The 26,982-nt window shown below is 43.4% G+C and overlaps 1 protein-coding gene and 1 pseudogene across 2 annotated transcripts in view; both read right to left on the bottom strand.

The window, feature by feature from the left end:
* Positions 1-26,878, bottom strand: part of FGF2 (fibroblast growth factor 2) — a gene marked incomplete at its 3' end in the record, with an annotated part of 55,883 nt that extends 29,005 nt beyond the window's left edge. The window contains exon 1 of the mRNA XM_082463075.1: positions 26,628-26,878. Coding sequence (XP_082319201.1) covers positions 26,628-26,805 — 178 coding nt within the window. The 5' untranslated portion in view covers positions 26,806-26,878. The remainder of the gene's footprint in view (positions 1-26,627) is intronic.
* LOC309661944 (succinate dehydrogenase cytochrome b560 subunit, mitochondrial pseudogene) lies at positions 1,769-26,493 on the bottom strand (annotated as a pseudogene). Its single transcript has one exon. The product of its transcript is annotated as a succinate dehydrogenase cytochrome b560 subunit, mitochondrial pseudogene (transcript).
* Positions 26,879-26,982: the final 104 nt, after the last annotated feature.

The following is a 26,982-nucleotide window of genomic DNA, read 5'->3' as shown; positions in this document are numbered from 1 at the left end:
AGAAAAGGGAAGAGTTCAAAGTCTCAACACCCATCAGTAAACAATCACAACAGGTTGATAGGTGGAGAAAATAAAATACCTTCCCTCACCCTTTCCACAGCTACCAGGGGCCCCAGACAATGTCTGACTATTGTAGTGTCAGGGAGAGTGCAGAAATGCCTCCCACACAGGTCATTTCTTGGCCTGCTTTGAAGCGGTGTGTAATTCAGGAGGGAAAAGTCCGTCAACCTTTGGCAGGGGCATTTTCTGGCAAGAATAGCTGCAGTAGCGACATCTTAGTGAGCTGGATTTCAGGACCAGACGCTGTCTCCTGGCATAGAACCCCAAGTCAACCCTGAGGGCACACAGGCACAAACAAGTACCAGCTTCCACCTACAGAAAGTCCTCAGCCCTACATAAGTGTTAAAGGCTATTTTCTTCCCAGAGGCCAACTGTTGGAGAAATGGTTCTAAAAATAAGGGGGCCACAAAATTACAGAAATGGAGGATAGATTGGCAGTTGCCAGAGGTGGGATTGGGGGAATGAGTGTGGCTATAAAAGGGCAACCTGAGGAGTCCTTGTGATGATGGAAGTGTTCTGTGTCTTGGCTGTGTCGATGTCAATATCCTGGTGTGATACTGTAAAAGGTACTGCAAGATGTTACAATTGGGGAAAACTGGGCAAAGGGGACATTGAATCTCTATTACTTCTTATAATTGTATGTGAATCTAAAATTACCTCAAAATTTTTTTTTAATTAATTTTAAAAATATCAGCCAACTAGTTCAAAATCTCATCTAGTTTAATAGTCAATATTTGAAATACATGCTTTAAGATACAAAGAATTATTTGAGAGAGAAAAAAGCCATGTAAAGAAGATAGACTCCTCTAGATATTATTTTTACTGCAAGTTCCGTTTCCACGGCAGAATAGAAATGGATGTAATTGAGAGCCCACAGGTGGAACAGCCCATAGAGCAAATAATTTGCCTCCAATGTATGCAGGTTTTTCCATTCTACAACTTGTTGTTCACTCACTATGCGTGCAGTCCTATCTGGGCTCATGGAATAAAACACAATACAGCACAGTACAAAGATCTGATGCAAAGTTTCAGTTACTCCATTTTTATGATTTTACTCTAATAGTCATGGGGAAAATATGAAATGATTCTAAGATGAATCACTGTTTGAAAATTCTTTTTTTTTTTGATGGCTTATTCTACTTATCAGATTCTCAATCATTCAGAGGCTTCACTACATGGTCTACGGGCTAGTCTGCCACCATGGGTTCTCAATTCCTTCCATTCTCTATTCATAGCCTCTGAATACTCCCACTAGACGGGAGGGAACAGCAGGCAGAGGAAAGAAGGACGAAGTTCAAATACCACTTTTGCTACCTGTTTGTGGCCATATTAAAAAGTTAGCGGGCTTCCCTGGTGGCGCAGTGGTTGAGAATCTGCCTGCCAATGCAGGGGACACGGGTTCGAGCCCTGGTCTGGGACGATCCCACATGCCGCGGAGCAGCTGGGCCCGTGAGCCACAACTACTGAGCCTGCGCGTCTGGAGCCTGTGCTCCGCAACAAGAGAGGCCGCGATAGTGAGAGGCCCGCGCACCGCGATGAAGAGTGGCCCCCGCTTGCCACAACTAGAGAAAGCCCTCGCACAGAAACGAAGACCCAACACAGCCATAAATAAATAAATAAATAAAAATAAATTAAAAAATGGTTAAAAAATGCAGAGGGAAAGGATGTATTTTACAGAGATGAGAGTTGATGACTAATTAAAAAAAAAAAAGGTGGTGGAAGGTATTTATGTAAAGGTTATATAAAGACAAGACAGAAAGATTTTATATGCCTCAGATAGCTGAATGTTATAGAGCTTTACATTTTTAATCAGTAAAAGAACGCTGAGAACTGCTCTGGTGACCCCAGAACATGTGGTCACTTCGCATTTCTTCATATTTCCTATAATGTTACTGAATAAACAGGATGTGCACCGGCTCCTGGGGCCGGCATCTGTGCTACTTATGAGAAGACGTCTTCCAGCAGAGGCCTTCCGAAGCTGGAGGCAGAAGCACCAGGTTTCAGAATTGCTGCTCTGTTGTCTGAGGAGACCAGCGGCAGACGGGCCCCTGAGGAAGTCAACAGCCTAATATGGACCAAATTGTTCAAAGTCAGACAGACCTTCAGTCAGGGGCAGCCCCTGCTATAGGCTGAAAAATATTTTCACTGAAAAATAACAGTTGATGTTTCTAAATTTTAGTTCTATAATACAAATCAATTTTTTTTTAACATTTTTTATTTTATTTTATTTTTTTTTAACAGGCAGTAAGTCTTTTTTTTTTTTAATTTATTTATTTATGGCTGTGTTGGGTCTTCGTTTCTGTGCGAGGGCTTTCTCTAGTTGTGGCAAGTGGGGGCCACTCCTCATCGCGGTGCGCGGGCCTCTCACTATCGCGGCCTCTCTTCCTGCGGAGCACAGGCTCCAGACGCGCAGGCTCAGTAGTTGTGGCTCACGGGCCCAGCTGCTCCGCGGCATGTGGGATCTTCCCAGACCAGGGCTTGAACCCGTGTCCCCTGCATTGGCAGGCAGATTCTTAACCATTGTGCCACCAGGGAAGCCCACAAATCAATTCTTGAAAAGTCCTTATCAACTCCTTTGGTTTGTCTCAGAGTGAAGATTTCAGCATTCAAGGAACACTGAAAATACTTGTACTAAAAGCAGGGTAGCAAACTCAAAGGCCTACAGGGGCCATGTGAGTAACAGACAAGAGAGAAGCACCTTGGTGGTAAGATTAGGAGGAGCAGGGGATAGTGGGGACCATGATAAACCATAGAACATATTTCACTCCCAACTGATGGGGCAGCCACTACTCAGTACCAGCCAGGTGCTTGCACGTGCATACATGTGCGCGCACACACACACACACACACACACACAGTTGTCACTGGAATTTGGCTTGTGGATCACCAATCTGAAATCCCTGTTTCAAAGGCTATTAACCTGGCCAGAGTGCCCTGAAATCACAAGAAGCTCAGATAGAGAGTAACAGCAAAAAGATAAACCGCCTCAAGCAACTATTTCTGCAACCAAACCAACATACCCAAGAGATAGAGCACCTCCTGATTACAGCCTTTTCTTGGCGATTCTTTCTACCTTTTGGAAATGCTTCTTGGATGATTTGAGAGAGCTGAGGTCTCTCTCAAAGCTAAGTGCCCCATGGAGATAATGCAACCAGCTTGGCTGGTCATGCGCCTGCCCTAGGGGTGAATGCCAATTAGCTGTTTGTGTTCCTGGCACTTCTTTCTGGATTGAGGAGTTCACATTCATCCTCAAAAATCACACAATTCAGGCAGCTCCAGAACAGAAAACAGAGCAGCAAGTGTGTGCCTGGGAAAGGAGGAGCTTCGGGGGAAAGGCAAGCAGGGCCACAGGGTGGAGAAGGGAAGCTGCCCAGAGCGTTCCAGCTATTTAACTGCACTCTCCACACAGTCATTCTGTTTGACTGGTAAAATCATTAGGAAAACACCTTTCAAAGCAGGCTTAAGACAAGAGAGTTTTATTTGACCCTCATGAAAATAGCCTGGGCGGCACATCCCTCAGTCCATGACGAGCTTTACTGCGGCCTCCACTTTGGAAAACCCTGATTGCAGCCAAGAGCTCAAGGCCCATCTCCAAAACTTCCGAGGAGGCCCTCCCAAGGAAAGCTCTCCCCTGCATCCCCTGCATGACACAGCTGGGTGGACTCGGGAGGAAGTTGGAAATGGCTCCTCTGCCTGAAAGTCTGCAGGAAGAAACAGGGCCCCTTCTTCGGCTGTGCTGAGAAGTTAAAGGCATAACTTTAAAGGAATAACAGGGTCACAGTAAAAGAAGAGCATGGCTCCACCCCAAAGAATGCAGCTGCCTAGAAGTCCAAGTTAATAAAGTTAAGTGGACTCCTCTGGAGTTAAGTTCTTTGAAATAGGGTATTTGAAACTGTGGCTGAAAGTTGGCGGAGTGGGAGACATTCTTCCAGTATGTTTGCCATTTCCGTACACGATATCTCGATTACTGAGGTTAAATACTATCGCTGGTTTCACAAAAATACGACGCCTCTGGAATGGAAGTGAACAGTATCAAATTAATGTCAGGGATTAACTGAATATGCTTCTTCAACTTCCTCAGGTTAATGCCTCTCTATGTTTATCACTTTATAATGTTGTTCCCTCATACGAACAGGAAGTTATTCTTTCAATGTCCAATTTTTAAATTTTTATCTGATCCAAAAGGTTTATGGATCTAAAAAATAAAAAATGTAATAGGTTTCTCTTCCCATGTTCCTAACATGTTTTATACGCTCCATCTACAGAAGAAACAGGTGCTCTCATTGTGCCGTGTAACTAGCTAAGTAAGCCCCACTCATCCCCGCCTTGGTCAGCGTCTAGAGCACATGTACTGAGTGCTGAACAAATGTCTATTTTTAATGGTGAAGATAATTCATGGAATTGCCTTCTGCATCTCTCTCCATTCAATATAAGAGAACATACATCCTTTTAGACTTTGTTGATGTTGTCCATTTTAGTTAATAAAAAGTCTAACTTTAAGTTTTGCTTATGTTCTCCATCCAACAAACATTTACGAGGCACTCCGTGTGCGCCAAGCACATGAGAACATAACACCCGGCACCACTGATAACAATAAAACCAGACTACGTGGATGTAAAACCCAACTGAGCCAGGAGTAGTGAAATGAACGAGACAGTTCAAGATTTTTTTCAACTTAAGGAATTCCATTAAAACGGATCTAATTTCCAACCCCCTGAAATATCTGATTTCCCCCTTTTCCTCCTACCTAATTCTCAAAAACACAAATAGCAACGATAAACTCCCTTCCATGTTACATTTTATCTTCAGGATTTTTGCTCTGCCTCCACATTACCTCCTCCATTCCCCTCTGTGTTCAAAGATATTTATAATGTAGATGGACTGAAACTCTTCCACTTTAAGTACCCTCCCTCCTCACTCACTGACTCTGAAGGGTAGATGACATACAATAGCGGAAAAAAGAGTTGTATTAATGGAGTAGGGTCCAATAAATAAGGGCCTTGGGAAAAAAAGCAGGTTTAATGCAACATGTTAGATTTCATGCAGTAAGAACAACAAATATACTGCAGGTTCTTGAAAAGAAAGGCATGAGACCGAAAGCGGTGTTTAAAGAAAACCTAACTAAAAGGTTATGGCAGCCATACACGTGTAAGATAATAAGGATACGGACCTTTGAAAGTGGCAGTGAGGACAGAGAACAAAGGAATAAATGCCAGGGTTTCATGAAGTCTGGATTTTGGTAAAAAACAAAAACAAGAAGGGGGAAAAAGTTATGTTTAGGTTTTCAACTTGGAAATAAGGAAAAATGACAGAATAATTTGGGAAGAAAGTTGACAAGATGAGGATATCCAGTTTATGATCCAGCACCAGCTTCCTGCTCATCAAGAAGAACAATGAATTGCTTATTTGATTGGAAGTGAATTAGTTACGTTCAAGCTTACAGAGTGACATCCAAGTGAAGTTGTTTTCCAGACAGTAGGGGTTTGGAAACTGGATGTGGTAGAGACTTATTTTGGTGGCTCCAATGAACCACACCTCTTGATAGTCATACCTTGTGTAGCCCCTCCCATATTGACTCTAGTCTCGGGCCATGTTGCCTGAATTTAGTCAATGGGACATTAGCAAACATGACGTGAACAGTGCGTACAGATTGGAGTTCTGGTCTTGCGATCCAGCCTCTATGTAAAGAAGCCCAAGCTAGTCTCATGGAGAGACCACGTGGAGAAAGGAACAAATCACTGGGGTTTCAGTTACCCTGCCAAGGCACCAGACACGTAAGTAAAGCCATTTTAGGTATTCCTGTTCCAGCCACCAGTTGACTGCAGCTGCACGAGAAATCTCAAACTATGCTAGCAGAAGAACCATCCAGCTGAACTACAGTCAATACACAGAATCATGAGAAATAATAAAATGGTAATTTTAGGCCATTAAATTTTGAGATGTTTGTTATACAGCAATAGATATCTCAAACACTGGAGGGCAGACGAGATATAAGTCTATAAAAGGGAGCTTTAGGAACAGTAAACAGCAGTCACAGCTAACACTCATTAAGGGCTTACTATCTGACATATTAATACAACATTATTAACACGGTAGCTATTATTAGCTAGCATCCCTGCTTGGCAGATGAGGAAACTGGTATTTAAAGAAATGAAGAAACTTCACCCAAGATCACACAACTAGAAAGGCACAGCTGAGACCTAAACCCAGGTCTACCTGTTGCCTGCACAAATGTGAAAGACAAGAATGACCTTAACAGAGGAGTGAGAGTAAAGGGGAGAGGGGGCCGGGGGTTGGACCAGGGCAGAAAGAACAACGACTTGATTACAGTTTTGCATTTTTCTCTAATTTCAAGAATAGCTGTTCAACACAGTCTAGTTAGGGAGTGAATCAAATCTAGCCCCTATTTAGAAAGCCAGCTCCTGTTGTCGTTCTCCCTCTGCTCTTAACTCTGATAACAGCAGGTGTCCCCTACAGCCACGTGTACAGTCACTGGTTGACCCCATGCGTCTTTTGCTTTAAGATCATCACTGGCCATCTCCAGGGACACGCCTGACATGAAATGCCCTCTTTTCTGGGTTCACACTCTTTTCCTTTGGCCATGCCTATTTCTGATGATATCATTAGCCCTTCCCCAAAACTGATTGTCAAAACCCTCCAGCAGAATTTGAGTCAAAAATCCTTAGCACTTGGCCCTTGGAAATCATCTAGTGCAGACTTTTCAGTTCAAGATAAGGAAGCAGAGTCTCAGGTTGGTGGATTGCTTTGCCCAAGATCACCTAAGGACCCAGGGTCAAAAGTCAGCGGTCCTAACCCTCCTCTCTCTGCTGGCTGCTGAGCCAAACTGCCCTGAGAAGCATGTCACTCTATTGTTTTCTCATCTGCCATTCTTCAAGGAATAGCTGGTTGAAATAACGCTGAAATTGTGCCTTGTTCCAAGCAATGAGTTGTGTGATGATGGAGAGGGTAGGGGGAAAACCGGCGAATGGAGAAAAATACCAAGAAGTAAGGGAATTTATCTCCCCAAAGAAAATCTTCTTGTACTATGTCTTCTTATTCCTCATAATAAAAAGACAAAGAGTTAATTGCTATAGTTTATAAAGTTTTAAAAAAAAGTCACAAACGTACACAAATAGCAAAGCAAATAGCATCTGGCTCTAGTACTCACACTTCGATCCCAAAAAAGGAGCCTAAAATCATAATTATTGAATGTATTTCCTTTCTCTGTGCCATGGAAAGTCATCATTTGGTTTTCTTTTGCTCCTTTCTCCTTCCCAGAGCTGGAATACCTCTCTGAAGAGAATGCCGAGAGCCCACACAACTAATTACTCAGGAGTTTTGAATATGAAAGTCTGTTTCAGCCTAAATCTTCTCTTGCATATTCCTGGGTGTGTGTTTGTTTTTCTTCTCTTTCTTCCTTTCCCTCTTCACTTTCTACCTCCCTTGCCCTGTCTGCTCCCCTGATTTAATTTATGCTTTCTGCTTCCTCCAAAAGATATATGCGGTTACTAAGAAGAGAAAAAAAAATCAGACATCTATAAAGGCATCCACCATTATCTCAACATTATTTTTAGAGGAATAGGAAAGGCTTTAGGCACAGAAAGTGATTCTTCTTGAGATGCTCTGAATTGAAACCTCTTATCTCAGGCATGGAAGGGAGTCGCCCTCCCAAGTAAACTGTTCCAAGACCAGACACAAAATATAGCTCACTTTGTTCAACTCATACCTTTTACTGTTAATTATCTTTCCCCCCCCCCGCCCCACCAAGAATTTCTAAAGTATTCGACTTTCTATCTCTATGGGAATGGTGATTTTCACATGAAGAAAAGATTATTCAGAATCTAGGCATATTCTCCCAGCTGGACAATACAAGGGATCAAACTCCTGATTTGCATTTTTTCAGATTCATGGAAAGAACTTTTAAACCAGGAAGGTGCTTTGCAGATCACCTGTCCCAACACCGATGTTTTTAAAAATAGGAAACAGTCGCTTTGACCAAAAGATGTTTTCCTTACCCGACCCAGACCTCTCCCCCTTGCAACACTCAAATCCTAAGGGCTGCTGGTCATCACGGGACGTTGCAACACCACTGGGAGCTAAACACACTGGGGTCCAGCCAGTTCTTCCAAACAGCCATTTTCCACTGGAATCAGGCCTCTTCCCTCTTAGCATATGCAGCTGTTTTCTGGCTTCCTGCAACGGCATCTACAATATAAACTTCCCACCACCATACTAAAGTCTTTCATCCTTCAAGGTCCATACCCTCTCTTCCTCCTTGTCAGTGCTACCCACTGACTGTCACTGTCACTCACTGAAGACCTTGGAATTAGGCACCCCGCATCCCTTGCCATCATCTAGAGAGATGGCACTGTTCATGCAGAAGACCCACCAACAGTCGAGCCTCCGAGATCCTTGGCTTATCGAGTCTAGCAACCTGCATTCACCACTCTCATGGCCACGCCATCATTCGAGAGCGGCTTCATCTCAAACTCCGACATGGGATAACCTCATTTCCTTCGGCTGGTTCTTCAGCCGCTTTGACTTAAATGGTGGAGTCTGGTTCAGTTATCTACCCGTCCGTAGCCTCTTGGGCTTCCCTCCTTATCACTCTGAACTCTGCGGGGCATAATTCAGTTCTCCTGCTTTTTCTTTCTCGCACTTCTGCAAGCTAAGCTCCAATTTTTGGATCAATATAGCCATCTGGCTTCTCCACTCCTGCACTTGCGCTGTTGAACCTACACAGAGGAAACGTCCCCAGAAGTGACACAACCAGCCAGACTGGTGTTATTATGAATGTGGGTCTCCGGCCTCAAGGGAGCCATCAGCGAGCGACCGCGGGCACATCCCGGTCTCCGTCCTCTCCCATTCCCTACGGCGGCCCAGCCGTAAGACTTAGAGCTGGCTCGACAGGCCCAGCCTGCAGCCACACCTCCCTCCCGGAGATAACAGTGCCTCCTGCTTCAAAGAAAAACTGAAGATCGCAGACCTAAGGTCCCTCAATGTTCCCATACCTAAAACATATTCACTCACACTGCGCTGGCCAAGCTAAGCTCATCATTTAGTGGAACACATTTGTCTTTTCTTTCTCTTTTTTTTTTTTTTAAAACAGCAACTAAGCCACCAAAGAGGGTTTGTCATTTTGTGCCATTTTGCTACAAAATTGGCACACTGAAATCTCTGTGTATCTGGTGGTGTTATCTGGCATGGCCTTTTAGCTTCACAGTGGGGAGGGACCTTGCCCCTGAGGACATAAATAAAAAAAGAGGCCCAGTCAAGGAGACCCAACAGTCCAGGGTGCAGGTAAGGGAGACGGCAGTACGTGGAAAAACTCCCCTGCTCTTGGCCCAGCACCTCATCAAAGTCCCTCACATCCCCTGCTCTCTCCCAGTAGTGCCAGTGATGTAGTCTGAGAAGTAGAAAGACATCTGATCTCCCCCTTCCCTTACTTCTATGTCATCTTGGACCTCTCATGAGGCTCAGACAACTGACAACAGAAGTGCCTCTAGTTATGCTGACACCCCTGCTTCTAATCAATGCTGGTTTGAGGATGATGTAAGACAGAAGCAACAGACGTTTCCAATCACAGACTAGAATATGACTTAAAAAAAAAACAAACACCTCTTCTACCCAATCAGACTGCAGCCTCAACTGCCCTCTGCTGTCTGGTCCTCAGAAACAGGCATCTGAGGCCCAGTTCACGTCTGTGATGAGGGACGAGCAGGGGAGCCTTTGGGGCAGATGGCAGCTGACAGGGACCAGGGACAGCAGTAATGCCACCTGTGACCACAGGTGACAGCCTCAAACATCTCCACGTGTAAGTACTACTCTGATCTTGCTGGGAATCCTTTTTTGTTTGTTGATTTTAATAATATCCTTTCTTCTGGAATAGGATCATTATTCTTGTTTTCAGAAATCCTAAGGAAGCAAAACTAACTCACATATGTTGGGGGAAGGAAAAGAGAACCAGAAGACAAAAGCTAATGAAAAACAGTACAGAGGTTCCTCAGAAAATTAAACTACCATATGATCCAACAATTCCACTTGTGGGTATTTATACAAAGAAAACAAAATCACTAACTCAAAAAGAAAATCTGCACCCATGTTCACTGCAGCATTGTTTACAATAGCCAAGACATGGAAACCACTTGTGTCCATCATTGATGGATGAATGGATAAAGAAAATGTGAAATACACACACACACACACGAATATTATTCAGCCATAAAAAAGAAGGAAATCCTGCCACTTGTGACAACATGGATGGATCTTAAGGGCATTATGCTAAGTGAAATAAGTCAGAAAAAGATGTATGCTGTATGATACCATTTATATGTGGAATCTTAAAAAAAAAACTCTTAGATACAGAGAACAGATTGATTAATCAACTGCCGAGGCAGGGGGCTGGGAAGGTGGACAAAATGGGTAAAGGAGGTCTAAATGCACAAACTTCAAATTATAAGATAATTAAGTCCTGGGGATGTAATGTATAGCACGGTGACCATAGTTAACACTAGTGTGCTGTATCATTAAAAGTTGCTAGAAGGGTAGATCTTAAAAGTTCTCATCATAAGAAAAAAAAAATCTGTATCTATGTGAGATGATAGATGTTAACTAAACTTACTGTGGTGATCAGTTTATAATATATACATATATCAAATCATTATGTTGTATAACTAAAACTAGTACAATGCTGTATGTCAATTATATCTCAATTTAGAAGAGGAAAAGGGAGGAGAGGAGGGAGAGGAGGGGAAGGAGAAAGAAGCTAGCCTCCATGTTCCCTGGCAAGCACCAGTCATGGAAGGTGGAGCCTCCTTGGGGTCTCAGTGGGGACCAAAGCAAAATGACCTCAGCATGAATAGGAGGCCAGCCTCGTGCCTCTCTCAGGAACCCTCCGCCCCACGTCCTCAGGATATCGCTGTGAATAAGGGGGTCCTATCCAAGCCAGGGTTGAACACTTAGGCCAGTCTAGGATTTATGCCAACAAGGGCCCTGCGATGGTTAATGTCATGTGTCAACTTGGCTGGGCCATGGTGCCCAGATATTTGGTCAAACATTATTCTGGATCCTTCTGTGAGGGGTGTTTTTGGATGAGGTTTATATTTGAAGTGGTGGACTTTGAATAAAGTGGACTGTCCCCCATAATGTGGGTGGCCTCATCCAATCACCTGAAGGCCTAGTAGAACAAAAGACTGACCTTCCCTGAGCAAGAAGGAATTCTGCCAGCAGACGGCCTTCTGAACTTGAACCACAACACTGGCTCTCCTCTGCATCTCCAGCCTAACAGGTTTCCAGCTTCCATAATCACATGCATCAATTTCTTAAAATAAATCCCTCCTTCCCCCTCCCCCCTCCCTCTCCTACTCTCTCTATCTCATCTGTATCTCCTAGTGGTTCTGTTTCCCTGGAGAACCCTGACTGACTCAGTCCTCCTACAAGTTGAATTGCTAGGTCGTCAGGAGATGAGCAGCTGTTTAGCTGTTGCCCAAGGCAGCATCCTCAGCAGCCCGGCTAGCCTCTGTGATGAGACTCCAAAGTCAGGCTGACCTTCCGTGAGCACCGCTGCTCAGACGTCAAACCCCACCCACAGGGTCAGTCCAAGCTGCACCCGCGCTGGTCTCCTCCCTTCCCAGAGTCTCCTTGCTTCCATTAAACTTACTCCATCCCTCTGTGATCTGATCCAGTCCCTTCATGTCTCTTCCAGCCCACTGTTGCACCAGTATAGGACTTTCCCAAAGAACACGGTTATGATGCACCTTAAAAAAGTAAACTATATTGTGCAGAATACGTTTAGATTTAGATTTTTGGTATGCTTTGACTTAGAATGTACAGTAAATTAGAAATAATTAGTACTAATTAAGCACCGTTTCCCAAAGCAAAGTAAAGCAGTTTTACTGATAACGACCAAGGCCGTGCATCTGAGTGGGGCTTAAGAGGAAATAAGCCAAAGAATGGATGAAGGAGTGAGAAGTGGGTTCCTTCTAGCGGGCAGGTGTAGGCCTGGGCACTGCTCACCAACAATCAGTCAACTAGGGTGCTGCGTCCATCCGTGTGACCGATGGCCAAAGACCCCACCCATAGCTCCACCCTCCCAAGACAGAAACCTCTTGGTTACCATCTCATCTCTCTCTGTCCCTTCATATTCACACACCCCAGAGAATAGTATCCACCATCTGTCTCTGCTCCCTCACTCCCATTCATCCTTCTCAGAAGTCTTTATAGAAATAATATGTGGATATGTAATTGTTAAAATTTTCCAAATACATAGATAGAGAAGTAAAGATTTCCCTTCATTTCTTCTCTCTCAATCCTAGCCCCCTCTCCAAAGTTATAAGCACGAGTTTAGCAGTTTGATATACATCCTTTCAGCTCTTAGCCTACCTATTTACTCCATAAGTATATAGTTCTTTTGTGTGTATGCATTTTTATAAATGGGGTAATTTTTGTGTGTTATTCCAATAATTTCCTTTTTGTTTCCAAAGACAAAATGATCTTTTTAATTCAGTTTCAGAAGAAGCTGTCACATGAATTTGGTTTAGAAAACATGACAATAAGAGGCTTGGTTTTTCTGTAAATGCAAGAAAAAAAATAACCGTTAATAGGTTCAATGATAATTTTCTGGATCTTCCTCTTGCATCAAAAGCTATATATCTTCTCCCCAAAGCACCTGCTCCAAGAGCCAACTCACTCTCTTTATCTGCCTCTAGCCGGGACAGGCTAATTCCCCTCCACCACCCCTCTCTTCTTTCAGTCACACTGTGTTGGTGCTAAAGACCCTGGGCTCTGACCAATGAACAGAATTGTCCTTTAAGCCAGCAACCCACAGGCAGTGGGACCCAAAGCCCCACTCCCAGTCCCCATGGCAGAGGCCACAGAGCTGGCATTGTTTCCACTGTCTCAGGAAGAAGGAGCCAAAAGCTGACCCTCAGCACAAAGCAAGGCCTAATATGAAGGAAGACTGAGCACTCCCAGGTCCAGAGTAGGCTGCAAGCTACAGTCAGGAAAAGGGAGTTATTGCAGTCATTCCACCTTTAGAAATAAATAAGGGGAAAACTGGACCCTTTTCCACTACTATGGTTCTACAAGGTCCTCTACTGCTCAGCTCCAAGGGGATCTGCAAGCACAAAAGGGTCTAAACAAATCAGGAGAACTTTGCCCTGGCGGAAGATACGAGTGACAAGCAGGAAGACAGGTCAATGTAATAATCTGCAGGAAGATGCTGCTGGGAACTCCGGCTCTTCACAGGGCTGCCAGCCCTACAGAGGACAACACAGCAAGAACCCAGACAAGCGCTCCAGACTGGTGTGGCTGGGGAACTGTCAGGCCCTTTCTTGATCCCACATCAGGAGTCGGATCCCATTCCAGGTGTGACACATGAGAAGGAAGATGAGTGCAAATTTGGCTGTGTGGATCAGTGCTGGCCCCAAACACAGGGACTTCACAAGTTCCAAATGAGACTCAAAGCTCCCAGGGATCAAAAGGGCCGACAAGCAAAAAGAGAGACCCCTGCACCCAAGGCAATACCAGTGCCATGGTGGCAAATGGACATCACCATGGGAAGAGACCAGCTACAGATAGCGATACGGAGACAAAGGGTGCTCTGAACCACCGTTGTTATTCCAGAACCTCTCCATCTCTTCTTTGGCTGTGGTTTCCAAAGGAACAGCATTTCTGATACAGAGCTGAGGACCAAGGTGGGCACAGAGGCAATGACGGCCAATATGTCTCAACAAGAGCACAGCCATCTTGGGTTCTGGCCTGGACAGAAGTCCAATAATTTCCTTTTTTCTCTCAACAAAATGGAGACCCTTCTATTCTAATGCATGTACCTCACTTATGATGTGCCAGGCAATGGTGTAAGAGATCTACATTTCTCAATTGGACTACCACAATAAATTTCCTAACTCTCTTCCTTACTCCCAGCCTTATACCCTTCGATCCATCCCACACACCTGCCTGAGTGATTTTACAAAAGCCCAAATCTGATATTCTTATTCTTATGATTAAACTCTTTCACTGACTCCCCACTGCCTTGAGGATAAAGACCAAATTGTTAGCATGGCTTACAGAGCCCATCACAATCCAGGCCCTTCCATATATCAGGACAAAACTATAATTCGAAAAGATACATGCACCCCTGTGTTCATAGCAGCACTATTTACAATAGCCAAGACATGGAAACAACCTAAATGTCCATCAACAGATGAATGGATAAAGAAGATGTGGTATACATATAAAATGGAATACTACTCAGCCATAAAAAATGAAATAATGCCATTTGCAGCTGCATGAATGGACCCAGAGATCATCATACTAAGCAAAGTCAGAAAGACAAATACCATATGATATCATTCATATGTGGAATCTAAAATATGACACAAATGAACTTATCTATGAAACAGAAACAGACTCACAGACATAAAGATCAGACTTGTGGTTGTCAAGGGGGAGGGGGAGCGAGGGGAGGTTGGACTGAGAGTCTGGGACTAGCAGATGCAAACTCTTATGTAGAGAGTGGATAAACAGCAAGGATACACAGCACAGGGAATGATACCCAATGTTTTGTAATAACCTATACGGGAAAAGAATCCAAAAAGAAATAGCTATATGTGTATGTACAACTGAATCATTTGCTGTACACCAGAAACTAACACAACTTTGTAAATCAACTATATTTCAATTTAAAAAAAAAAAAAAAAAGAATCCGGGCCCTTCCTACGTGACTGGCCTCACCTCTTACTATAACCCTACACTCTAGCCACGCCAAAATGTTTGCAGTTCCCAAAGCATACCAAACCTGGAGCTGCTTCCTTGGCCTTCATGCCCCTATGTGCCTTCCAAGAAAAATTAGTTGAGTTGCAAAACATATATAAATAACCAAATGAATTCTGCTGCTGTATGGGAATGTTAGCCATCCTGCTGTTAAAAGTGGTATAGAGGGTCTAGCAAAAACTGTTAACTCTGTTTAGAATAAGGACCTAAAGCATCACTTTTTGGTGGCAATTAGATAACAGTCAGCTGCCGGGCAAACATCTAGCTGCCTCCCAACACCCAGGCCAGCAGTCCCTCCTGTTTGAAGCCTTTTCTGACTTCCCTTGTAGAATCACCGTCCTCCTTAATATGACTTCACTCTTCCCCCAGGACACAACACAAGCAAAGCAGCCGTAACATTTCAGTGTCCTTACTGACTTACATCTCTTTCTTGTCCTACCAGATGATATACACCTTAAGGGGCAGAGGCCTACATTTTTTTAATTGAATTAAAATATTTTTAATTCAATTTTAATTGACTTAAAATATTGTGTTAGTTTCAGGTGGTAGGTGCCTACATTATCTGACTTTAAATCCCCAGCACCCAATGCTATATGACAATATAGTAGAAATTCTGTGGTTAAAATGGCAAATCATAAAGTATATTATTTTTATTGAGGTACAACTTAATATTTAAGATGAGTTACAAAGATATTGACAATATACCAAGACCAAAACCAAACAAACAAAAACTTTAAAAATGGCTTTTAAATGAGGCAAATAGAAAATAAGTTAAAGATTGGTGAAGCCAGGACTGAGATTACTATACTTGCTAGAAGCACACCACATATTCGGCTTTCTAGAAGCCAGTAGCCATAACAAGTTTCCCAGAGTCCATAAGGTTAGAACAAACTGGCCACCAAGGAGAAGCATAACTAGTCCTGACGTGGTTACCACAGAGAAATTTCTCTCAGGAGTCCTCAGAGGGGACACTATGCAATGAGATAACCGGCAGCTTTACATATTTCTTAGAATTAACACAGACACCAGTCTCAGAGAGATGTGACTCTTGAAAATCGTTCACCATAAACTACAGTCTCACACCAACACATTCAAATTGGTTCTCTCGCTGACGGTCAGGTTAATTAGAAGATATACCTTAGTTATTAGTGGTAGTATCCTTAACATATTTTGGACCATGGACAACTTTTTGAGAACCTGATAAAATGCTATGTATCTTCTCCTCAGAAACAACACCCTGACATAATATGTTGCATCTATTTTCAGGAGATTATGGAAACCTGAAGCTTGTCCATGGACCACCCATGTTAAAATCCACAACCCGGAGGAAAGATGTACTATAGATCCTTGAGTCAGGCCTCCATAAATATTGTTTCCCACAGCAGGACCTTAAAAAAGTGCTGCTCTCTGGGCTGAATTGTAAAGAACCATGTGCTTTAACCATCAGCCATGGTGAGCATCAGGCTCCTTCTAGAAAATCAGAGGTGCCTACAAGGAACACCCAATCACCTCTGGAGGTGATACCACGGGCAAGGCCAAGAGTCTCCAGAATTCTACAACACAAAGGCTCCACAGTCCTACATCATTAAGCACGGCCAAAAATAATTTAAGTCTGGAAAATATTCAACATAGGTATAACCAAATAGATATCCCAACCGGTTTTTTTTCCCCCTAATCTCATTAAAACACTCAAAGACTATCTACTTTTTGAGTAATGTAACTTCCTGCAATGCCTTCCAAGAAAAATTAGTTGAGCTGCAAAACATACGTGTAAATCACTAAATGAATTCTCCTGCTGTATGGGGATGTGAGCTACACTGCCGTTAAAAGTTGGGTGGAAGGTCCAGCAAAAATTATAACCTTGAATTAGAATAAGAATCTAAAGCTTCACTTTTGGGTGGTAATTAGAAAACAGAGTCAGCTGTCTATTAAGAATACTTTTAGATTATGATAATAAATTCATATCACCAATTTATCTTTAATTTTTTACCTTTTAGAGGGAGAGCATACTTCCAGCTCATTAAAAGCGATACAGTCCTTAGCCTGGCCTTAGAAACCCAAACATGAAAAACTCTAGACTCTCTCCCAAAGAAAATGTATTTCTTTTGTAGAAGGTTATTATGAGAAGTTTGGTCTGATATTCCACTGAAATGAACATATCAAGCCTATGTATGTTACTACTCTCCCATTATATATTACCCTATTTACTGCTTTCTGTGTTATTTTCTTTTCTCAGTATTCTCAAGCCTCTTGGAATTTTTTTTTTCAAGGAACTACCTCAAGCTCACTACCTATATAGAGTTTCCGGAAAATAGCTTTATCCCACTTTTTGATATATAAGACAACCACTCATCTGCTGGTAACTTTCCTATTCTCTATCATTCTCATAGACTTTTAACAGTGCCCACATCTGTAAGCAATGTGTGTACCAGGGGACTGGACTGTTTCGAGTCCATGTTTTTCTGAGGAGAGGAATAACAAGATCGGAGCTGCTCTCTGGAAAGATTACTCTGCCGAAGAACAATATCCAGTTGATTAGATGTGTTATGGGCTGAATTATCTCCCACCCCCCCGCTGCCCCAAACTCATATGTTGAAGCCCTAGGCCCAGTACCTCAGAAAATGACTATGTGGAGATAGGGCCTCTGAAGAGGTGATTAAATTAAAATGAGGCCATTAGGGTGGGCCCTAACCAAATGTGAACCAAGAAGAGGAGGTCTGTATGTGTGCAAAGAGAGATGACCACGTGAAAGGGCAGCAAGAAGGCAGCTGTCTGTGAGCCAAGAAGCCTCAGAAAGACCAAACCTGCAGACACTTTAATCTCGGACTTCTAGGCTTCAGAACTACGGGAAAATTAATTTCTGTTGTTTGAGCCCCTCAGTCCACGGTATTTTGTTATGGCAGCCCTAGCAAACTTACACAGATGGGACAGGCTAGAAGCCATTGGCAACAGTCAGGGACAGAACTAGAGCAGCTGTGGCAACAATGCAGAGGCCAGCGTGAGTGTTAAAGACACTGCAGAACCGAAATGCACAGGGCCTGAGAAAGGGATGTGAGGATTGAGGAAAATGAAGAGTAGAAATCTACTCCAAGAGATGGGCGTGGTTGGCAAGAAATTTTTTTAAAATATATTTTATATTTTAAAATACAGGGGAGTCAAAAAAGGGAGGCAAGTGGTTCCAAGGAAAGAGGAGTTTCATTTTTCATTTTAGACACATTTCTACATGTGTCTGGCTAAGCACTTTCTTCGCATCTTTTTGTCTTATCTTGGTCTTTATTTCCTCACATACTAGACATCCAAACAATTATTGGTTGACTGAAAATCTCACTTGGTGAAGAAGATTAAAATAAAATAGGTCCAAGTACATCTGCATTTTTTCTTTTGGTTGCTTTTTAAATCTTACACCACATGTCCTTAAAGAGTGAACCTATCTTGAATTTCCTTGAAAGGGCCTAACTGTAACTTTTAAACATCCTTTAGTTATTCTCTTTGCATTTTCTGCATGCTTTAGCTTATTCTGCATCTTAATCTTCCAGACTCCATCTTTGAGGTTCATTCCATTCTTATACAGTATTTATCCTTAATTACGTCCTACTCTTTCTATTTTACTTTTTAAATTAAATATGCCATTTCAAAATCTTTGAGTGCTTCAGAAAACAACCCCTAAATATTAAAGAGCTGTTTCATAATAAATCATGACAGAAATACTTTCTAAACAAAAAAGAATGCAATAAAGCAAGGGGTGGGAGAAAAGATGACAGAGGCTAACTTCGCTAGACATGGTAAAGGCTCTGGGAAGAGTTTAAATAATTTTTTTAAATCACTAATTCTGTTCAAATTTCTGCTACACCATCCATCTAGAATTCTGGCCATGAACTGTATTCTAAACACTAAGAAGTATGGAAGGCACAATTAATTACTTCTTGTCACAAACAAAGAGATCATGTTTTGAAAAGCCAACAGCAAAAACCCTACCCTTATCTGTAAAATGAAAATGATACTTGTTTCAGAAGATTGTAATAAGATTAAACATATTGTTCATAAAGCTGACATAGAGCATGTTCTCAAGAATTTCATTCATTCATTGAAAAAACACTCAGTAAATAATAAGATCCAAGGAATACAGAGGTGAAGGTCAAACAACTGGCCCTTCCTCTACGAAGGTACAGGGACTTTTCCTAGTCATTATGGTAATCTCCCTAGGTGTCTGGCTAAGGCTGGACAGACCCCATCAACCCCTCATGCTTTAATATGCTCCCTCCAAAACAGTCTGTGTCTCACTTTCCCCACCTGGTCACAGCTGAAGGTGTTGCTGTAATTCATTATTTTTTAATCTAACACTTGTTGTATATGCCTTCTTCATATACTACTGTGCTCTACTAAACCAGTTAGCAAGATTGGCTTCCCAATTTTACTTGCACTATATTCCCATTACTAAACTGTTGCATTTAGAGTAATGTATAAATATAAGTATGTAAGAAGAACTTCTAAAACTAAGAAACACACTCAAAATAGAATATTTCTCTTTTCACATAATTGTTTTGACAAATGCTTTGCCTCAAAGAAGATAAGGAGATAAGATTAATCAATCTTACATTTAAAGATTAAATTTGACTCAGAGAGAGGCTCTCCAAATTTCTGATTCTAGTAAGATAAAAAGTAACAAAAGAGGACCAACCATGCAAAATCCAAGATTATACCATCCCAGAATCAGAATTTCCAAGATGAAAGGACCTTCTTCTCGAGTCCCCATCCAATTCAAGTAGTCATCCAACCAGTGAATAATGACACCTGCCCCTACATAAACACACACACACACTTGTCAAATAAGCCAAAGGTAGAAATAGCTAGGAAGGGAAAGGTCAAATGACACGAAAGAATACAAAAATTTTAAAAAGATAAAAAGATGGGAAAAGAAACATAATTAATAGAAAAAATGAAAATATATAAAGAAGACATATAGCAGGTGTTAAATTAAAATATATATGTTATTAGGCAGTAAATAATTTCATTTCTAATTCAAAACAAACACTGTTCATCAAGTGTTATATTTCAAAAAGTAATTTTTTAAAAGGAGGTATTATTTGACTCTGTTACTCTTCCATTTCCTATTTATGTTATGACCAGCTGTAAACCTATGAATTGTTTTCTCTTTATAAAATGATTCAGCTCAGAAAGCAGTAGAATGAGACTGGTCATTCAGCAATCTCTCCCACCCACCCTTGCAGACATCACATCACAAAGACTATGACTCACTTTGTCACACAGTTTCTATCCTTTTAAGAGTTTTATGATTGTTGTGATGAATACTGGCTCATAAATCTGAATGAATATTAGGATGAAACTATTTGTGTCATTTCCTCACAGCCAAAGCAGATACTAACAATGGTACCAGACAGTTCTTAATCCTACTTTATAAAATGATTCACAGGTTTTAGACTTGAGAGAGAGAGATTTAAGGATTAAAGTATGTGATTCAAGTATGAATTCTCAGATCTGTATTTTTTAATTAGCGGGTTATAACTAGTTCTGGAATTGGCTAGAAATGTTATGTTATTCAATAGCTGAAAAGAAAATCTTCCACAATAAAAATGAATCCTAACAAATGATTGTGTTTTGCCTTTATTGCTTCCTTCGAATAATGTGAAAGGTGTCACTGCAGAAGGAACTAGAGTGATGCTACATTCAATTTATCCATTTTACACGCCTCGTGCTGAAGTGTGTATGCTTATTTATTTAAAGTTCTAGCTCACTCAACAATACAGATTGAACTTCTTCAATGGGCCTCAGCCTGGTCATTCACTGAGCAGTGGAGTCAAGGGGATCCTGGGGTGAGTAAATGCAGTCTCAGACCTCAGAGTAGAAAAGAGTAAAGGACTGCTAGGTAATGTCATTTGAATTTTTAAAAATCCTTGCCGACTAGAAATTTCCAGTAAAATTGAGGGACGTGAAGTTAAAACATATCAAGTTATTAGAGAGAATTTTTAGATAGCATGCAGGAGAGGAAAGACAGGTGCAGGGCGGTAGGAAAGAAATGGGGCCTGACGCACGCCTAGGACTGGGGTAAGGTGAGAGGATTAACGGCCAATTAAAGGCTAAGCGAGGAAGAAGGATGTGAGAAGACGATCAGAAAGGAAGTGAGAAGACGTGGCTCATCTGCTGGGTACGTGTTGAACGTAACACACACTCTCCACAGAGAGGACAGAGCTCAGTCCCAGTGCAGCAGACAAACACATCCACAACTACAACAAAAATCATGAAGTCCGCAGGAGAATACGTACCAAGTACTACGGGAAATGCAGAGATGGAAACAATTAATTCTCCCTGCGAAGGCAGGGGAGAGTTTCACAAAGGAGAAGGCCACTGAGCTGACTCATAAAAGATCTTCCCAGAGAAAGGTGGGAGTGGGAGGAGGGTGTGAGAGAAGCGTTGATAAGAAAAAGAAGGATTTTCCAAACACAAGGCTCACAAGCGGAAAAGCCCATCACTGTAATAGTGATGGGTCTGTCAGGTGAGAGACTACAGTGAAAGCACAGGGCACTGGCAGCGCTGGGGGGGTGTGGATGGCAGAGAGTGGGAAACAAGACTGAGCAGGTGGGTCATATTTGAGAGGGAAAGTCGGGGAGATGATGGTTGTAGGTAAATAAAGGACAGGGGAACGGAGACAAGGCAAAGAAAAGTCACTGAGGTAGGGAAGACTCCAAGGCGTCTAGCTTTGGAGACGAGAAGGAGAATTTCACTACAAACAAATTCGGTAGGAAGGGTGCTAGTTGGAGAAAACAGTGTAATGGTCTGTTTTACGTGGGTTGAGCTGAGGCTGTGGCAGTGCATCTGCCCGTCGGGCAGTGAGAAACACGGTACTAACACAGAGATGGGAAATCAGAGACAAAGACTATAATTGATCTGCTGAAGGACCATGAGTACACAGAAAGACGGGTAGAGCGCCAAAACAGAGCCTTGGGGAATATTACAGCAAAAGACCGAAAGAAGGAGAAACCAGAGGAAAAGACAGTCGGATGAGTGAGAGGAAACCAGGTTGATGTGGTGTAACAGAAGCCAAGGAATTCTCGGGAAGACAGAGGCAGACAATGGTGTCTAGTGTCAGAAGTAGGGTGACAAATTGGCTAAGTCCATGTGATTGAACTGGAAGACTGCTGGGGCCCAGAATGATTTAAGTAGAATACCAGGTGCAGAATCCAGAGTTAAAAAGAGAAAAGGAGATGAAGTAGAAGAGCGTACAGCATTCTAGGGTATTGGCCACAAAAGAAAGAATGAACAAACAATGCACAGCATACCTGAGGAATTTTATATCACACAGTACATGGTAAAAATCTTAGGTGCTTTTTAAAGAAAACAGGATTCATAATGAGAGTTTTAAACTAATTATCCTGAGAAATGATTTATCTTTTTATAGATTACCCTTAAAAATGCTAATAGCCAGCTTTTAAGATTCCAAAATATTTTCCAAATATACTTTTGTTACATATAATCATCTTCATTAAAAGACTGACCAAGTGTCTAAACATATGTGTTAACTGCACCAAGAGAACTATAAACCTCGACCGTGCTTTATACAGCATGTGGTCCAGGAGGAGTTATTCCACGGGATGGTCCACACAGAATGTTCTCATCAGCAGCTGACATTTAGTGAGAATTCCCAGAGTGAAAGGTACAAACCTTTTATGATGTTTATTTATATGGAGAAGTCATGGTTCCTACCTTAAGATGCCAGCATTTTCTCAAAGTGCGTAAATCATGAACAGAGAATAATCCACTCACAGAATCTAGCCAGATCACTACTACACTATACAAACTTCCTTTAAAAAACAAACAAAAACAACAACAAAAAACTTTTCCCACCCCAGAATATCTTAAAAATCTGTGAAATAAAAGGTCTGAAGCCTCCCTTTGAATTTCGCAAGTTCATGTTTTTAACGATGAGGGGTTGCATGGAATATGTGCCATGGCACAGGGCACGGGAGTCACACAGACTGGGATCCCATCCCTGCTCCACATGGGGGTGGACGGGTCCCTCAGTCTCTCCAAGGCTCAGGGTCCTCCGGAGCCTGGAAGCCGAGAAGTGGGGCAAGCAGGCAGTCACCTCCCGGGAGAAGCCCTCCTAGGAGAGGCCCAAGGGTTGATCCAGCGCTTCTAACTACCTTCATTTTTTCCAAAATAAGAGCATCTGGAATAAATTTGATGCTAAAATGCACACAAGCAGCATACTTTGCCCTTACTATACTCCACCACATGTTGTACGTGCTGCTTGGGATAAAATGTTCTCTTCTGAATGTTTTCACGTGGTTCACTACTTTAGAGCGTACACTTAACGTTACCCATTCCCATGGGCATTTGGAAGGGGCCTGTAAAAACATCCAGGACGCCGAAGGGAAGGTGGTGGGGGTGCGGCGCGCACGCGGGGAGAAGCACAGGCTCCGTCTTTGTTTTTATCCTGCTTTTTAGCAAGACTCTCGTGTCAAACACAGGTTATTCCAGGATTATAAGAAAAGTGCAGGAAAGTTGCCTTTGCAAAGGCAACTTGTGAAAGCAATTCAAGAGAGAACCCAGGTGAGAAGCACAGGTGATCTTCAGCAACACTGAGAAGCTGGAAACACGGGCGTCCAGGTGTCTGATCCCTTCCTTTCTGCCGCCGTCGCCCCGCGCCCCGTGTCCTCTCCAGAACCTGAGCTACGGCCCCCGCCCCTAAGCAGCGCCCCACATTCATGCCACAGCCTTCACAGCTCCCCGCCCCCCAGCTCCGCCAGCTCCAGATCTCCTGGTCAGGTTTTGGGGAAGAAACTGCACGTGCAATTTAATCCACGCTAAATGATAAAATCCAAACGCTGCTGAACTCTTCCTTCCAGAGGGACCCTCCTCCCTCGGTATCCGTGGGGGGCCGGTTCCAGGACCCCACGCAGGTACCAACAACCGTGGAGCCTCAAGTCCCTCGAGGAACGTGGCGTAGCACTGCTGACCCTCATCTCCGCAGATGGGGAACCCTCGGGTACGGGGAGCAGACTGTATTTGCATTTTAGAAACGTCCGGGAAAAAAGTGTTAACGCCAAAGGAATAAAACTCCAATGACAGATTTTAGGGTCCATTGGGCAAAGCAGTTTGAGGAATGGGGCCTTGGGTCTTCCAACGTTTCAAATAGGTCTAGATATCTGGGCCTTAATTCGGAGGGAAGTTGTAGCAACCGTTAACTGATTTCTCCATGTTTCCTGATCAGTTTTGCTAGTTCAGGGGAATGGAGGGGATGTAATTCAGAGGATATTGTTATGTCATTTTTCTTCTTATATATTTCCCATCAGTCTCCTCCTGGTTTGGTCAACTATCAGTATGCCTTCGACATGCCAGAAAAAAACACTGTACTTAAACTTATGTCCAGGTTGGGCTATACAAAAGTGGCCTAAATGTATCATTTTTAGGTTTATATTCTTGTCAGGCTATCACCTGGTACAAGGGGATTTTAAAAAATCAGTGCTCTCCACAGATCTGGATGAATATTCCACTCTTCACTTTTAAACAGCTTGTCTTTAGCTAGTTATCAAGTTGGTAGGGTTTCTCAACCTTAGCACTTTTAACATTTAGGGTCAGAACACTTTTTGCTGAGGGATTAGGGCGGTATCCTGTGCACTGTAGCCTCATCCCTGGCCTCTACTTACTAAATGCCAATAGCACCCTTCCAGGCGTGACCACCAAAAATGTCTCCAGGCATTGCTAGATGTTACCTGGAGGTGGAAGGGGGCAGGCAGTATCAATCCTATTTGAGTACCACTGAGTTAAAATCAGATTACAAACATGACAGCCCAGCCCAGAATTGGGAATAAAAAGTTAACAGCTGTTTTTACAAGGGTGGTAATGTGGTATGCAATTCAGAATTACCCTCGCTCGCTAGCCCCTATACAGTTTTGCTCTAAAGGAAATAGGGTATCGAGAGTGTCAAAGAAAAAAACTGTAACTAATAAAATGTCTGGAAAAAAAAAAAAGAGAGCACTAGGGGAAGCCTCAATATGAACCCAATCTAGGGGAGAGTTCTTCTGTCTTCTAGTCAAAGAACATGCTCCTTTTTGTGCTACTAGAAAAGAGCAAAACTAATTGGGACATATGTGCACCTTGCCCTAACCAGCTGGGCTAGCCTGGCAGACAACTGCAGAACAAACTCCAAACACAAAGCTAATTTTGTGAAATCCATTTAAGTTACCAAAATAGAGAAAGAGCGCTACCGATAGATTGGACTACAGGCATCTTTTCAGATTCACTGGATAGTACATGAGAAAAGTTTTTAATTATGGCAGGCCTGAAAACAATTACAGACCTGCATCTTTTGCTTGTTGCTATTTTGGAACCAATAAAGACTCAAGTCTTATGAAAGCACATTTCCCATTCCCGAATGTGTCAATGCAGGCTTGGCTGCAGAGCTCTCTCCTCTTCCTACTCCCGCATTCCAAAGTGAAGGACACACCATTAGCATCATAAGGAAAAGACAGACTCCTGCGGGTCTTTTCTCAGGCAAAAGGAGGATCAGGTTTTCCACCTGAAACCCATAAAGGAAGGAATGGCAGAACAAACAGCTTTCAAAAGAGATGTTTTACCTACACTTACAGGATGACAGTTAAAATATATCTGATCTCTTTCTCTCACTTCTAATTCATCAGTATTTTTATCAGCCCATTTTACACCTTTTTCTCCATCTTTTCTCTAGACCAGTGGGTTCTCAAAGTGTGCCCTGGTCAGCATCACCTGGGAACTTGTTAGAAATGCAAATCAGGCCCCACTAAGCAATCAGACCTAAGCAATCTGAAACTCTGGGAGATGGTTCAGCCATGTGTTATAACAAAGCTTCCAGGTGATTCTAATGCACCCCTAAAGTTTGAGAACTAATGACTTAGGCCAATCTTCTTTCTATAAGCACAGACAGATTTTATTATTATTATTATTATTATTTTTTACAGAAAACAAAACTGCATACTAGTCAACTGAGTCCTCTGTGCACTTTATATAAATCCTCATTTGATCCTCAAGCCTGATGCAAGGTTGATTATCCCCACTTTCGGGATGAGGAAACGGGCTCAAGGGATAAGGGTCGCTCAGGGTCCCATAGCTAATAACTGCAAGTGGAAGATTAAAGTTTTTGCAGTTCTTTTCACTACTGCAACAAAGGTCTATCGCACTTTATTAATACAGTCCATACTTTCTGCTCTGTCAGTTTTCCGAAATTCGGGGAAAAAAAATAGAAATGGATGGGTGAGAGCAGTGTGCCAACTGCCTTGGATCCTGCCGAACTGGAATTTAAGGGCACGGCTCTGGAAAGGTACCTTTCCAGTAAGGAACGTTTAATTCGGCTGCGGTCCCTCCTGGCTTTGTCCCGGGGACTGCGCGCATCCCACAGACAAGGGGTCGGAACTTCAGGCTGGGGGCGCCGGCGGCACCTCCGTGAGCCACCCACCTCTACTCGGCCGCCGGGCATCCCCGACGCGACAGGTTGTCTGCGCCCAGAGAGTCGCCGGCAAGGCCCGGGCGCCCTGCAGCTCCGGGCCCAGGGGACTGGTTTACCAGTGGAAACCGGCACACTCCAAAGCCCGGGCGAGCGTCTACCCGCCACCGCAGCTCGGGGCAGGAGGGGTCGAGTGGTGAACCCGAAACCGCCGAGGGCCGCGCGGGGAGAGACCACAAGCCCCACTGGGGTCAGAGTGAAGAGAAGGAAGGAGCGCGGAGGCTGGAAGGCAGGGGCGGAGGGGAGAACGGCAGGGGATGGAGACGGCGCGGGGGAGGAAGAGCCCGCCAGCACTCACTGTGAGGGTCGCTCTTCTCGCGGACCCCATCCACTCGGCCGTCGGGGTGGATGCGCAGGAAGAAGCCCCCGTTTTTGCAGTACAGCCGCTTGGGGTCCTTGAAGTGGCCGGGCGGGAAGGCGCCGCTGCCGCCGTCCTCCGGCAGGGCGGGCAGCGTGGTGATGCTCCCGGCTGCCATGGCCCCGCCAGCGCCCTGCCGGGGTCCCCGAGCCCCTGGAGCCGCGCGGGGAGTCGCCGCGCCCCGGCCCCGGCCTCGGACGCGCTCCGGGGCGCGGCCACGGCCCCGGCCCCGGCCCCCCAGCCTCCCTCCCCGCGGCACGCGGCCGCGCCCGCGGGCCCCCAGCCTCAAGCTGTT

Source organism: Balaenoptera physalus, assembly GCF_965194825.1.
Source record: "Balaenoptera physalus genome assembly, chromosome: 5".
In the NCBI taxonomy this organism is placed as follows: Eukaryota; Metazoa; Chordata; class Mammalia; order Artiodactyla; family Balaenopteridae; genus Balaenoptera; species Balaenoptera physalus.
The sequence above is the reverse complement of the archived record's forward strand: the minus strand, read 5'-3'. Positions and strand labels throughout refer to the sequence as shown.